Source organism: Perca flavescens, chromosome 15 (genome assembly GCF_004354835.1).
Source record: "Perca flavescens isolate YP-PL-M2 chromosome 15, PFLA_1.0, whole genome shotgun sequence".
In the NCBI taxonomy this organism is placed as follows: domain Eukaryota; kingdom Metazoa; phylum Chordata; class Actinopteri; order Perciformes; family Percidae; genus Perca; species Perca flavescens.
The window spans coordinates 22810594-22823085 of NC_041345.1; the positions used below are offsets into that span (position 1 = coordinate 22810594).

General features: G+C 42.5%; 1 protein-coding gene across 1 annotated transcript; it reads left to right on the forward strand.

Annotated features, from left to right (window-relative positions):
• The first annotated feature begins 651 nt into the window (after nucleotides 1–651).
• Nucleotides 652–4368, forward strand: LOC114569599 (zinc finger protein 486). The gene is made up of 5 exons (XM_028599537.1): nucleotides 652–861; nucleotides 1595–1757; nucleotides 2739–2797; nucleotides 2888–2948; nucleotides 3043–4368. The coding sequence occupies exons 1-5, from the start codon at nucleotides 745–747 to the stop codon at nucleotides 4251–4253; spliced, it is 1611 nt and encodes a 536-aa protein (XP_028455338.1). The 5' UTR covers nucleotides 652–744; the 3' UTR covers nucleotides 4254–4368.
• The last annotated feature ends 8124 nt before the right edge of the window (nucleotides 4369–12492 follow it).

Here is a 12492-nt window from a genome sequence, read left to right on the forward strand (position 1 = left end):
AAAATGAAGAGGATACGATTCTTGTGGTTCTCTGATGATGGTGTGTTGGCCAAAATACATTGGTATATTAAATTAGACCATAGTAGGCTATTGAGTTCTTTGTTTAGCCTACATGTATGGTATACACATGTTAATATGACAAAATCCTTTTTTCTTTTCATCAGTCAAACCCTAAAAATCTAGTTTTTTACAGCAGAGATGTGGGCAGAGCACAGCTGCTAAAATAGTTTTGTCTTGTCATTAATCTTTGGACTGAACTGGGCCTTAAGCCTAAAGTTACATTCATTAGACAATACAACTTTAGATGAGTAATCCAACAATACTTTTAGGAAAATAGCGTTTTCACATTGTTAAATTCATTAAATTAAAATAAATGAGTCCTCACTTATTTGTCTCAAACATATCTTACCCATGGCATGTGATGCGCTACTTTGGCACAACAAACATACTACAGATAAACATTTAATATCCAGGAGGAATTCACATTATGGACACTAGCTACTGCTGACTATCCCTGTAACAATTTGGCCACAATTAAGCACATCGACCAAAGATGGGACCGACAGCAATGTAACCTACTAGGTTTCAACCACAGACTAAAATCAACATTAGCAGCAGGTGCTTTTACTTTGGAGGCCATTAGCCGTTGGACGAGACAACTACGTCACATCCTCTATCCGCATCAGTGGCTCTAGCAGTCTCTTTGCTAAGCTAGCCGGCTGATAAGTGCAGGAATTCTTAAATATGGCCGATTTAACCACTTTTAAAAATGAACTCACGCTCATCTGTAACAACCTGGCCAAGGCGGTGGTGACGGAGGTGGACAAAGTCTCTTTGAATGAACAAAATCCCGTAACCGAGGTAAGCTACTTGCAGCTAACTGTAACTAACAGCTAACTTTACGTTAACTTCCGGTGTAATGGCTGGAGTTATTTTGAATGGTAGAGCCAGGTTAACTGTTATAATAGCTTTGCTCTCCACGCATTAGTTCCCTCCAGTAACACCAAACTCTATTCAAAAATATTTTAAGCACTTACACACTGTTACACATACATCATAACAAAACACTTAGAGTTTAAGGCGTGGAAATGGGTGTTCAACATAGTTTGGTGAATTTAAGACCGTATAAAAAAGGAAAAAAAACGACCCTAATACAGTTCGGCATGCTTTCTATCAGATATGTTTTAAGTTGTTTACATGAGATTTTTACGTTACGATAACGTCTTATAATATGTCACGATATATGTGTAAAAAGTCTCCCTTTTGAAAATAAATATATATTCCTCAATAGCCTACTGCAGATAAGCAGATCTACACAGTATGATAAACTCTCATTTTGATATCACTGTAACCTATATAGCTGCAACCCTATACTTCTTTGTATGGATGCTGTGTGTCTTATACTTGCAGTTTGGGATCCGTAAATAAAATGATCTATCCATCCATACATACACACTACTAGTAAAAGTCCTTACTTAACTAAAATGATGTAACTGAAAATATGTAAGTTGTCATCAAAGTGTACTTAAAGTAAAAGTACTTCTTGCAAATGGAGTTGGCCTTTAAGTTTCAGTGAGTATTGTCATTCTTTCAGGAGAAACTCAGGGCTCTGGTGGACAGTTTGTGTGTTGAAGCCGTTGATAAAATCTTGAAGATGATTGAGCTGGCTGCTGGGAAGCAGAAAGAGACTCCAGGAGATCTGAAGGATCCGCCCGAGTCTGATGAGACCAGCGAATGTTTAACAAAGCCGACAGAAGGTGATCTAAGAACACAGAAAGCAGCGTTCATACAGGGAAGCTACAACAATATGGTTCAGATTAGAGGTCTTCACGGGTCTACTCAGTTTCTAGCAGTACTCAAGTACTGTACTGATATACACATTTAAGGTACATGTACTGTAACAAAATTAAGTATTTTGATGGTTGAAGTCATTTTATTATGTTTCATAGTCAGCAGGAATAGAGTGGTGAGTTGCTTTGATTTGCCACCATCCAATATCTTTCACAAAAATCACAACTAATACTTGCAAAATAGAGCACACATTCAGCATAAATTTAGAGCTGACGGAGACGCAATCTAAGTTCTTTGCCTTCTAAAATATAATAGTAACAGTCACAGAGTACATGTTTATACTTTAACTATATTTCCATGATTATACTTTTACTGAAGGAACATTTAACAAGTGCATGCCAGATGCCTACTCGTCATTGAACAGATCTTTCTGCGAATTACTAATCACTACTTTAAAAAAAATACACACTAATAATGCAAATGTCAAATATTTAACAAATCTAAATTGATACAGAAATGTAAGATTTAGTAAAATTCTTGGGCTTCCTCTTTGATATTATCACAAGGCGATGACAACATGATTATGGTGCGTAAGTAGGTTTTCACATTAAAAACATTTTTCTTAGTTTGGTTCTTTTGAGCTACTGTAGCACAGGAATTTCCCCAATGTGGGATTAATAAAGTCTATCTTATCACGGTCACAATAGACACAGTAAGAGAAAATAGACAATCACTGCAGAAGACACAAATTATTGAATATAAGATCCACATGACATTATGTCATTTTCATAAAAAGAAATTATATATTTGTTTTAAAATGAAAAGAGGTGCAAAGTGTTTGAGACGTGGGATGGGATGTGCAAAATATTGACTAAAGAATGTGTGCAATTTTCACAACATGAATGTGTTGTGATGGTTTAAAGCGGGTGGTGTTTCCTGGGTTGCAGGTGGAGCAGGTGGAGGTGAGAGCCCCCCCACGGAGCAGACCTACATCCTGGTTTTCAGGGTCAGTGAGTGAATCCACACCGAATGAAGATGATATATATCCTCCGCGCTCTGAACAAACTGAACACCAGTACTGTTTTGTGTTTTGTAGAGCGCTGCTGTCGACTCCAAGTGTCTGCTGGTGCCACTGCAGAGCGCCGCTAACGCTAACGGTGAGTTTCTCTGGGACAACAACCAGTCCTACACTTGGAATCAGGAAGATGATTCCAACGATAACTGCTTATTACCACATTTCTTTGGTCGCAGGTGAAAGTCAAACCGTCTCCACGGGGGCGACCGGTGAAGCCACGACTCTGCACAGTGAGCACTCCACCTCCTCCCCTCCCACGCAGGCTGATGTCCCCGACCACGAGTACGCTCGGCCCTCTTCCCCGCCGCCCAGCGCCGCCTCATCAGCGGAGGGCGGAGTCTCGGCAGCATGCAGCAGGACACAGCGCCGCAGGAGCAGGCTGACAAAAAAACTCAACACGTCTCCTACTGAGACAGCAGAACGTTACTACCAGTGTTCGCGGTGTGAGATGCTGTTTCCAAACACGGAGCGACTCTCTGACCACGAGAGGAGGTCTCACCCGGTGTGCTCGGTTTGCGGAACAGAGTTTACCAGCCACCTGAAACTGCGCGAACACGTGACGAAAGAGCACGGGCTGCTGCCGTACACCTGCGACTACTGCCCCAAGAGGTTCAACCACAAAGCTCACCGCAACCTGCACGTGAAGGCGAGGCACACCGGAGAGAAAACCTGCCACTGCGACGTCTGCGGCAAAGGTTACTCCTGCATCAGCATGATGAAAACGCACCGGATGACCCACTTCGAGAAGACGTTCATCTGCGACGTCTGCGGGAAGAGCTTCTACCACGCCGGCCACCTGACGCGCCACAAAGTGGTGCACGGGGAGGAACGGCCGTACCAGTGCTCCACCTGCGGGAAGGGCTTCAACCAGGCCGCCAACCTGCACACCCACCAGGCGATCCACACCGGAGAGCGCCAGCTCTGCTCCATCTGCGGCAAGAGCTTCCGCTTCCTGAAGAACCACGTCCTCAGCAAACACTCAAACGATCTCCCCGCCGACGAGCTGCCGGCCAGAGACGCCATGATCACCTGCGAGGTGTGCGGGAAGACGTTCCCGCACATGTCGTATTTTAAAATTCACCAGAGGAGGCACACGGGAGAGAAACCGTTCCCCTGCGACATCTGCGGGAAGAGTTACTCCATGAAGCAGCAGCTGAGGGACCACAGGTACACCCACACCGGGGAGAAACCCTACAGGTGCACCCTCTGCTCCAAAACCTTCCACCTGGCCACCAGCTTCATGAGGCACCGCAGCATCCACACCGGAGAGACGCCGTACAGCTGCCTCGACTGCGGCAAACACTTCCGCCTGCTCACCTTCCTGAAGGCTCACCTGCAGACCAAAGCTCACCTGAAGCAGACACAGACGGTCACCTCTGACCTCTGACCTCAGATCAGAGCTCACAGTTACACTACATGGTCAAAAGTATGTGAACAGGGGTTCGGCCTCTAGCTCACCCAGTAAGAGCGTGTCACCCCCCCCCCATCTCTCTCCCACCTTTCCTGTCACTCTACAGACTGATCTCATAAAGTGGCGTATGTATGTCAATTTGTATGCCATTTTGGCGTGTTATCGAGACGCATAATCGCTTTTTAGCGCGTTTATCAACGCCGTTCCGCTGCCTTTGACCTACATTACGTGGGAATTTTCGCCGTAGCGAGTAGTATGAAAGGTCATAAATCCGCAGAGGGGTGGTGGTTGGGTAAAACACAGGACTCTTCCCCCAGGAGAGCAGTGATCACGTCCCGCGTGTGCCATTTTTTTTTTTTTTTTTTTTTTTTTTATTTTTTTTTTTTTAAGCCTTTCCCAATGTTTCTTTCCTAAACAGTTTGTTTTCCTAAGCGTGTGACGTTGGTCACCGTCATGTTTTTGTTTTCCTAAAGCCTTTCCCAATGTTCTTTTCCTAAACCCAATTTCTTTTTTCCTTTTTTTATATAAACGCACGTGTGACGTTCTCGCGATAGTACGGCACGTTCTCGCGATAACACGCCACGCGACATTGCCACTGTATACAGCGTAGACTTACACATGGATAGCCCAAAATGCGTACAAATAACACGCCATTTGGCTTTAGGAAAGTAGAGTGTATGTTCATGCAAAGTTGTGATGCCATGTTGCACTCTGAAATAAAAGGGGAAAAAAGCCCCCCCAAAAATAATCTTTAATAAAAAAAAAAATTTTGTGAACAGCTCAACATTCCTTCTATATGTGGAGTTAAAGTGCAAGTCCATTGTTTTTATTTTTTAGGTTGTTATATTAATTAATTGTGTTGGTTCCCGGTAGTGTTCCTTATGTATTCATGACAGCCATTTAAACCTCGCATTGTTAAAAGTGCTTCATGAAACATGTTCTTTTGTTCTGCTTATTAGTTGATGGATGTTGTCTTGCCTCAGGCATCAAGTCACGCTCCAGTAAGAGAAAAATGAAATGAAGAGAGTCGCGCTGTCTGTGCTCAAATTTAATTAACCAACAATTTAGAAAAGTAGAAGATGGAAAAGACATTGCACTGTGATTTCACAGGTACTGTCAAGGGAAAAACTATTGAAATTTCAAACAATCCGTGTCTGCACTGGTTGTAAAACTCCGATATCAGTCGGCCGATGGGCACCACAACACTTCAGTAATGGGTTTGTTTAACACTGAGCCACAGTGAAGATCTGATGGGGAGAGACACTGCAGTCAGTGCTCCTGTGCTCCTATCACAGTGGTCAGACAGATAAAGCAAACAGACAGCTCAATAAGCAAAACAACCAGAGTTCAGTTTCCCCTCAGCAGAGCGAGAAGGTACAGGATGAAAGACCAGACACACACAAAGAGGAGAGTCTTCAGATCAGGAAACGTCTCCAGAAAATCTCCATCTTGTGATGCTTTTAATAGATCTCTTAGAGGAAACAGATCTCTCTGTGTGTGTGTGTGTGTGTGTGTGTGTGTGTGTGTGTGTGTGTGTGTGTGTGTGTGTGTGTGTGTGTGTGTGTGTGTGTGTGTGTGTGTGTGTGTGTGTGTGTGTGTGTGTGAGACCCTTTGCTGTACCTTCAGTCCCACAGGTCTCAGTCTACACACATTTCTTCCCTCTTTGCGTGCCCTCTTGACTCCTGTCCTCTAACTCAGTTTATCCATTTTTTTTTTTTTTTTTTAAATCTTTTTGCAGTCTAAGGGGAAACATTTCAAAGTCACCTGCGAAAATGTTAAACGTTTCTTCACATCACAGCCCCTGAGAACACGGAGTTACTTTACAATGTTGCACTAAATACTAAAAAAACTCTACTTTTATAAAATCATTAGATAGATATTTATTTACAGATTTAACATCCAGAGAGAAAAGTACACAACATATTACAAGAATAATGTTGCTAAATAACCATAATGACAGAAAAAAAAAAATAAGATTCCCAAAAGGTTTAAAAAAAAAAAAAATCTAAGCATTAAACTTAAAGCACAGTGATTCATTCAGAGATCATTTGAATAGTCTGCCATACTTTATAGATCAAAAATATATTCAAATCAGGAGAGACTTTGTTGCAAATATGCAAAGGTTTGTTTGTACTTATGCATAATATGACATGTACTGAGTCTTTGGAGATCGTTATAAAAATTAAAAGTGGTAGAGAAACCAAGGCATATCCCCCGATGGAGTCTAGACACTGGTGGTGGTGGTGAAGGAGCCGATGGGAGCGGTCTGCTGGAGGAGGACCCAGGGTGCTGTGGGTGACGATGACTGGAGGAGGAAGGGGAGGAGGGTTGCACACTTTGCCTGAAATGACAACTGACAGCAGCAGAGAGAAGAATTAAAGCAGCGAGGCCATGCTGTGATTGGCTCGTGAAATTCATGGCCAACTCTGGTTGGTTTAACTGAAAAGTGAAAGCCTCGAAACAGTTGATCAGTTTTAGGAAGAGAGAGAGAGAGAGAGGTGGATGAAGTTTAGAAGTCTTCCTGAAAGAATTTACACTGAGCTTCATTAGAAAAGGTTTTAAAAAGTAACTGGAGAGGTTAAAGGACCTGCCAATGTTTTGATGAGCGCGTCACTGTTTGTAGCTTAATATTTTTTCTGTTTTTCCTTTGCTAGACTGGATACACACAATGTGTTTGGGTGAGAAACATTGGTTAAACATTGATCAAACATAACACCGGTTTGTTTGCAAGAGAACTCCACAGGGAACCTTTAACTATGTTCATTTTCAGGTGGGATACTGAAATACGTGTCGGTAAGTTAAGGTAAGCAAGAAATGGAAAGTTTAAACGTCAAGGAGACAAATGAGCGGTGAGATTAAACAAAAAACATGAATAAATGCAGTACCAAAAAGTAAAACTTAATAGCCTTTTTAAAATTAATTCCACGAATCGATGATTTTTTTTTACTATGAGATTTAACACATTTAAATGCTAATTTCACAAATCCATGTATAATTGCTTTTCAGATGTATCAGTTTGTGAATCGATTAGAATTCAACAGTGTAAATGATTCCAGTGGCACGCTCTAGACTCCAAAAATGATGTGAAACAGTGTCAAACCGGTACAGACAGGTGGCTCTCTGCGTGTGGATACATTTTTCGGTACATTCAATCTGGCTGTTTACTCTAATGACTCGACGTCTTGTTCTACTGCGTTCCCTCCGTGACTCTTTGATGGAGCCTTGGATTCTTCTGTTCATTTGCAGCTATTTTACCTGGCTATTCATCAGAAAACTTTTCTGAATGGCCGCCAACATCGCACCATCTGTCTCCACCTGTCCAGTGCTGGAGGTGCAGCATGAGATATTGATGTGTGGTGCTCCAGCTTCACCTGTAAGAAAAGAAGAGAAAAGATGCAGATTAATAACCACACATAATAGAAACATGTGCTGCACCATGAATTAGGCAGCCATCCACTGAAATAATCAGACAAATACATGTATGCCACCTTGATCTGTGCTGGTGTCGTCTCCCGTCGAGTCATTCGGTGCCATCTTAAATGTGACAAATGTTCTGTGAAACTTGCGCTCTGAGCGAAGCCTGATGTGTGTGGATCAATAAACAAATGCATGATTCCAGAAAAAAAGACAGAATGTTCCTTGATATGTGTTTGAGAACAGCTGTTGGAAGCCACAGAAGTTTGTGCCCTGCTGAGCATCTGCCTTTGCAAATTGATTACCCAGGGGGAGGCCTCTGCTCCCCCCCCCTCAAGACACACTAACCACAGCTGCTGCTTTGATTAAAAGTTAAATGCAAGTCCGCTGTTTACCCACACACAGGTCCAACTCTGAACTGGGACCAACGTAATATGTGGAGTCAAGTAACACCCATTTCATTTATATAGCCCAAATTTGCCTTGGGGGCTTTGCAATCTGTAGCCTACAAGACCCTCTGTCCTTTTTGATCTGTGTATCAGATAAGAAATCCCCCCCCCCTCCAACAAAATCCCTTTAACTGGGAAACAATGGAAGAAACCTCAGGAAGAGCAACAGAGAAGGGATCCATCTCCCAGGAAGGCGTGCAATGGATGCCATGTGTACAGAATAGACCAACATAATAAAATTACAATTCAGACAATCCATAGTACAAAAATGATGCATAGAATGTGAACATATTTGAAGAGGATGGATTCAGAATGTCTAGCAGCTTCCAGGTGTTGCAGAGAGAGAGAGAGAGAGAGAGAGAGAGAGAGAGAGAGAGAGACCAGAGGAGAGGCTGAATCTCCAGGAAGACAGAGCTCCAGATCCAACATGTGGAATGAGTCACCGACGCATTATTATGGAACCCACGCAACTTTGAGGCAAGGCCCGCCCTTCAATAGCATTCACACACTACTATTAGCCAGGCGTCCATGCTTATGCAAGCGGTAATGTAACCCGATTTGTTCAGGTCCTATCCCCTGACCAATCGGCTAGCCTAACCTTAACCACTCAAGGTCAATGCCTAATCCCAACCAATCGAGCTGCTGCGTAGGGCAGGACTTGCCTAGAAGTTACCGTGGGATCCATAATATCCGGGGGGAAGAGAGAGAGAGAGAGAGAGAGAGAGAGAGAGAGAGAGAGAGAGAGAGAGAGAGATCGATCCCAGGACAGCCCATGGTCCAGCACAGAGAGGAGGGAGAAAGGGAGAGATACAGAGGCCTCGTGGGAGGGTTATTTGGCTATCAGAAAGTTATAAGGCCTGAGCGCCGATAGCGGCGAAGGCCCTATTGAAACTGAAGGAATTCTTTTTTCTGGAAATGAATCGCCTTTTTGGGGACCTTATCATACTCAAAAACTCAAACTTTGCACACGCATCAGGCCTGGTGAAAAATTTTATATTTTAAGGGTTTCGTAGATAGGCGTGAAAAGAAATGCCTCGCTAGCGCCCCCTACAAAATGTAAAAATTGAGCCCCTGTTGTACATTTGACGTAGACTCACAAAATCTAGTATGCGTATGTATCATGTCAGGACGTACAAACGTCATTAGAGCCATACCCTAAACCCAACAGGAAATCCGCCATTTTGAATTGAATGTTCAAAATGTTTTTTTGCCATTTTCACGTTGTAATTTAACGAACTCCTCCTAGAAATTTCATCCGATTGACTTCAAATTTGGTCTGTACCATCTTAAGACCTTAAAGATGAAAAAAGCTGGAGTTTTTTGTCATAGGGCCTAGCTGTGGCGGGGCGGCCATTTTGTGCGTTTTGCCATCGAAACAGGAAGTTGGTGTAACTTGAGTGTACAATGCCCAATTGGCTTGAAACTTTTCAGGATTCATAAGAGTCCAATCCTGAGGACATCTAGAGGTATATTGACTAAAAGTTATAGCGCCCCTAGTGGCAAAAGGAAGCTGCTATACTTTAATGAACTCCTCCTAGAGATTTCATCCGATAGACTTCAAATTCGTTTTGTGCCATCTCAAGACCATAAAGGCCTTTTTATGGTTCTGCGCAGGCTCCCCGCAGAGCTTTCGCCATAGCCTACGTTAATTGGCCTGGTGTTTATACTTGTGCGCTTGTGTGTGCGTCAAGCCAGCGTGCGTGCGTGCGTGACGGCAATTAGCTTTGGAGCTAGCACCAACTCTAGAGTCATAGTGAGAGAAACAAAGTGTCTCCCTTGTGTTTTCTGACCAAGGTGGGAAATCTGTAGCAGGAAAAGTTAACCCTCTCCTTGATTTCATGTTGTTTATGGAGAAGGAGAACCAGGAAATGAGTTGGGGGAAATGCAACGCTACCAAGCCACCGCCAAGCAACGTGCGTCGTTGCAACGTGTAGTTACATTTTTCGAGGGGCGCACGTCATGCTACAGCGTAGGGTCCGGCGTAGACGTAGAGGGGTCTGCGGGGGTACGCTGTTTTCGTCCAACGGTATGCACGTGGCGTTGCGGCCATTTTGAGCATTTATCGATGAACGAAGAAGTTGTTGTAACTTGAGTGTACGTTGTCCAAATTGGCTGAAATTTCTCACAATTGACAAGGTTCTAGGCCTCAGGACATCTATAAGCAAAAATTTACTTTTGGTCATAGCACCCCTTGATGGCAACAGGAAATCAGCCTTCTGACAAACCTCATCCGATTTACATGAAACTTATGTGTGGTCGACATGTGATACTGAGCCGCCCCCCTATACTTTAACCACGCCCATGTACTCCGACCATGCCCCCTTTCATAACTGGTGACCCGTTTAAGGTATACTCTTGTGTAAGCTATCATTGAACTCTGTAGAGAGTTCCCTTTTCATTGGTGACAGTTTGCCCGCCCCCTCTACTTTGTAAATTTGCAATACACCATTTCCAACGCTGCACACTCCACCGTGTGCGCTGTGTCTGGAGTGGTGTCCGCCAGTAACCCCGACACGCATGGAGGAGCGAGGGCCCGTCCAACGCTGCTTGCAGCTATTATTATTATTATTATTATTATTATTATTATTATTATTATTATTATTATACTTAAATTATACATTGAGGCTAAGAACAATCCAAAAGAATAACCAACTTATTGAAAGTTGAGGCAAAAAGATGAGTTTTGAATTTAGATTTAAAGATCTAGATTTATCCAGAGGAAGCAGGCAACATGGCCCCCCGTAAAAAGAAAATGACACATAAAATATGAATGTTAATTAACTGTTCACACAATACAGTAACATGAGCTATTTAAATTAGCTGGATACATGGTTGAACGTAATTTGCGCTTACCAGTGTACCGCCATGTGTACTTCATCCACAGCAATCCCCACCAATCGCCCCCAAAACATCCCAGTTAGAGTGTAAATGTCGTAAACACATTCCTTGTAAATCTTAATAACTCCCCCCAAAAAAAACAAGCAGAACCATCCTGGAAATGTACTTCCCCTGATCCAGACTAAAGGAGATCAGACAGGTAGGAAGGGACATGCCCATTTACAATTTTGTAATGTCATCAGTAGATAAGATGAGATAAAAATAGACTATTAATCCCACACTGGGGAAATTCCTGTGCTATAGCAGCTCAAAACAATTATTTTTTTTTTTTACACACATTAGAATAACACAAATACACATTAAGTAGACCGTAGCACCTCAAAGTCTGGTCTGACATGGATCGGAAGCCATTAAAGAGCAGCTAAAACTGGAGGACAGAGGCAAAGGGGTCAGTGTAAAAAAACCAGGATGAGACACATAACGATTGCAAATTATTATTATTACTATTATTATATAACGGATCAGGTTGGACAGAGTCTGTTAAAGCCTGAGCCAGAGAAGAGGATGGTAAAATCACAGTGTGTGTACAGCTTTTATGACTGGAATCAAGAGTTGTTGACAGAAATAATTTTAAGAAAAAAAAGGCAAACAAGAAAAAAAGTGTTTAAGTCTCAGCAGTAACTCTCTCTCCCCAGTAACTCTCTCTCCCCATTCATTCAGATTTGTCTTTTTTACTCATCAGTATAGCACGTGTCAGAGGTATTTGTTAAATTAATGCACACAAATTCATATTTTGTAGTGTTAATTTGTGCAGGCCGTGAGGCTAGCCTGCAGCAGGAAGGCCAAGTGGTTATTAGAGCTGTCAATCTTCCGCTATAATACCATTGGAATTCCATTTGATATTTTTTGTAATATTCGAATATTTAATGCTCAATTGCAGCCTGTTAAATAATATCTACTACACTACTCCGGCTTAAGCATTGTCAATGCCACTACAAGCATGTGGTACTTCTATCATTAGCCTGGCCTTGAGGGGACCTGCACGCAACTTTGTTTACATTCATTTTCCACCACGAGCACACAGTGGCAAACACAAATTAACAGAGAACTCTGTAATGAAACATTATATAACAAGTGTAGTGAAATGGCTGGCGGAGCTCGGTTAGCACAATGACATCATGTTAGAAAGCACAGCTGAAACAATTTGTCATAAACAAGGTAAGTAAACGATGCTAACTGCATTAAAAACCAAGCCAAACGGTGCTGTCACTACTATTTTAGTGATTCATAAGCAACCCGTTTCTTGCAGATTGTCACGTTACTGAGAATACAGCTATTAGAAAGTAATATATGAAGTCGAAGCTAACAAACTTTCGCTTTCTCCATGAAGCTCCCAGCTAAGCTAATGTTACTATACCTCGTGACGCAGTAAGAAAACAAGAACGAGCTAACAAATGTTAAGCACTTTGGCTCGGTGGATGTTGATTTTAAAGTCATGTTAAAACTATTTCCCG

What these genes read in the sequence shown, in the direction of transcription:
- LOC114569599 (XM_028599537.1), top strand. Translation starts at nt 745, where the DNA reads ATGGCCGATTTAACCACTTTTAAAAATGAACTCACGCTCATCTGTAAC. An exon ending in AACAAAATCCCGTAACCGAG is followed by an intron (nt 862 to 1,594) that starts GTAAGCTACTTG and finishes TCATTCTTTCAG; the next exon opens with GAGAAACTCAGGGCTCTGGT. An exon ending in TTTAACAAAGCCGACAGAAG is followed by an intron (nt 1,758 to 2,738) that starts GTGATCTAAGAA and finishes CCTGGGTTGCAG; the next exon opens with GTGGAGCAGGTGGAGGTGAG.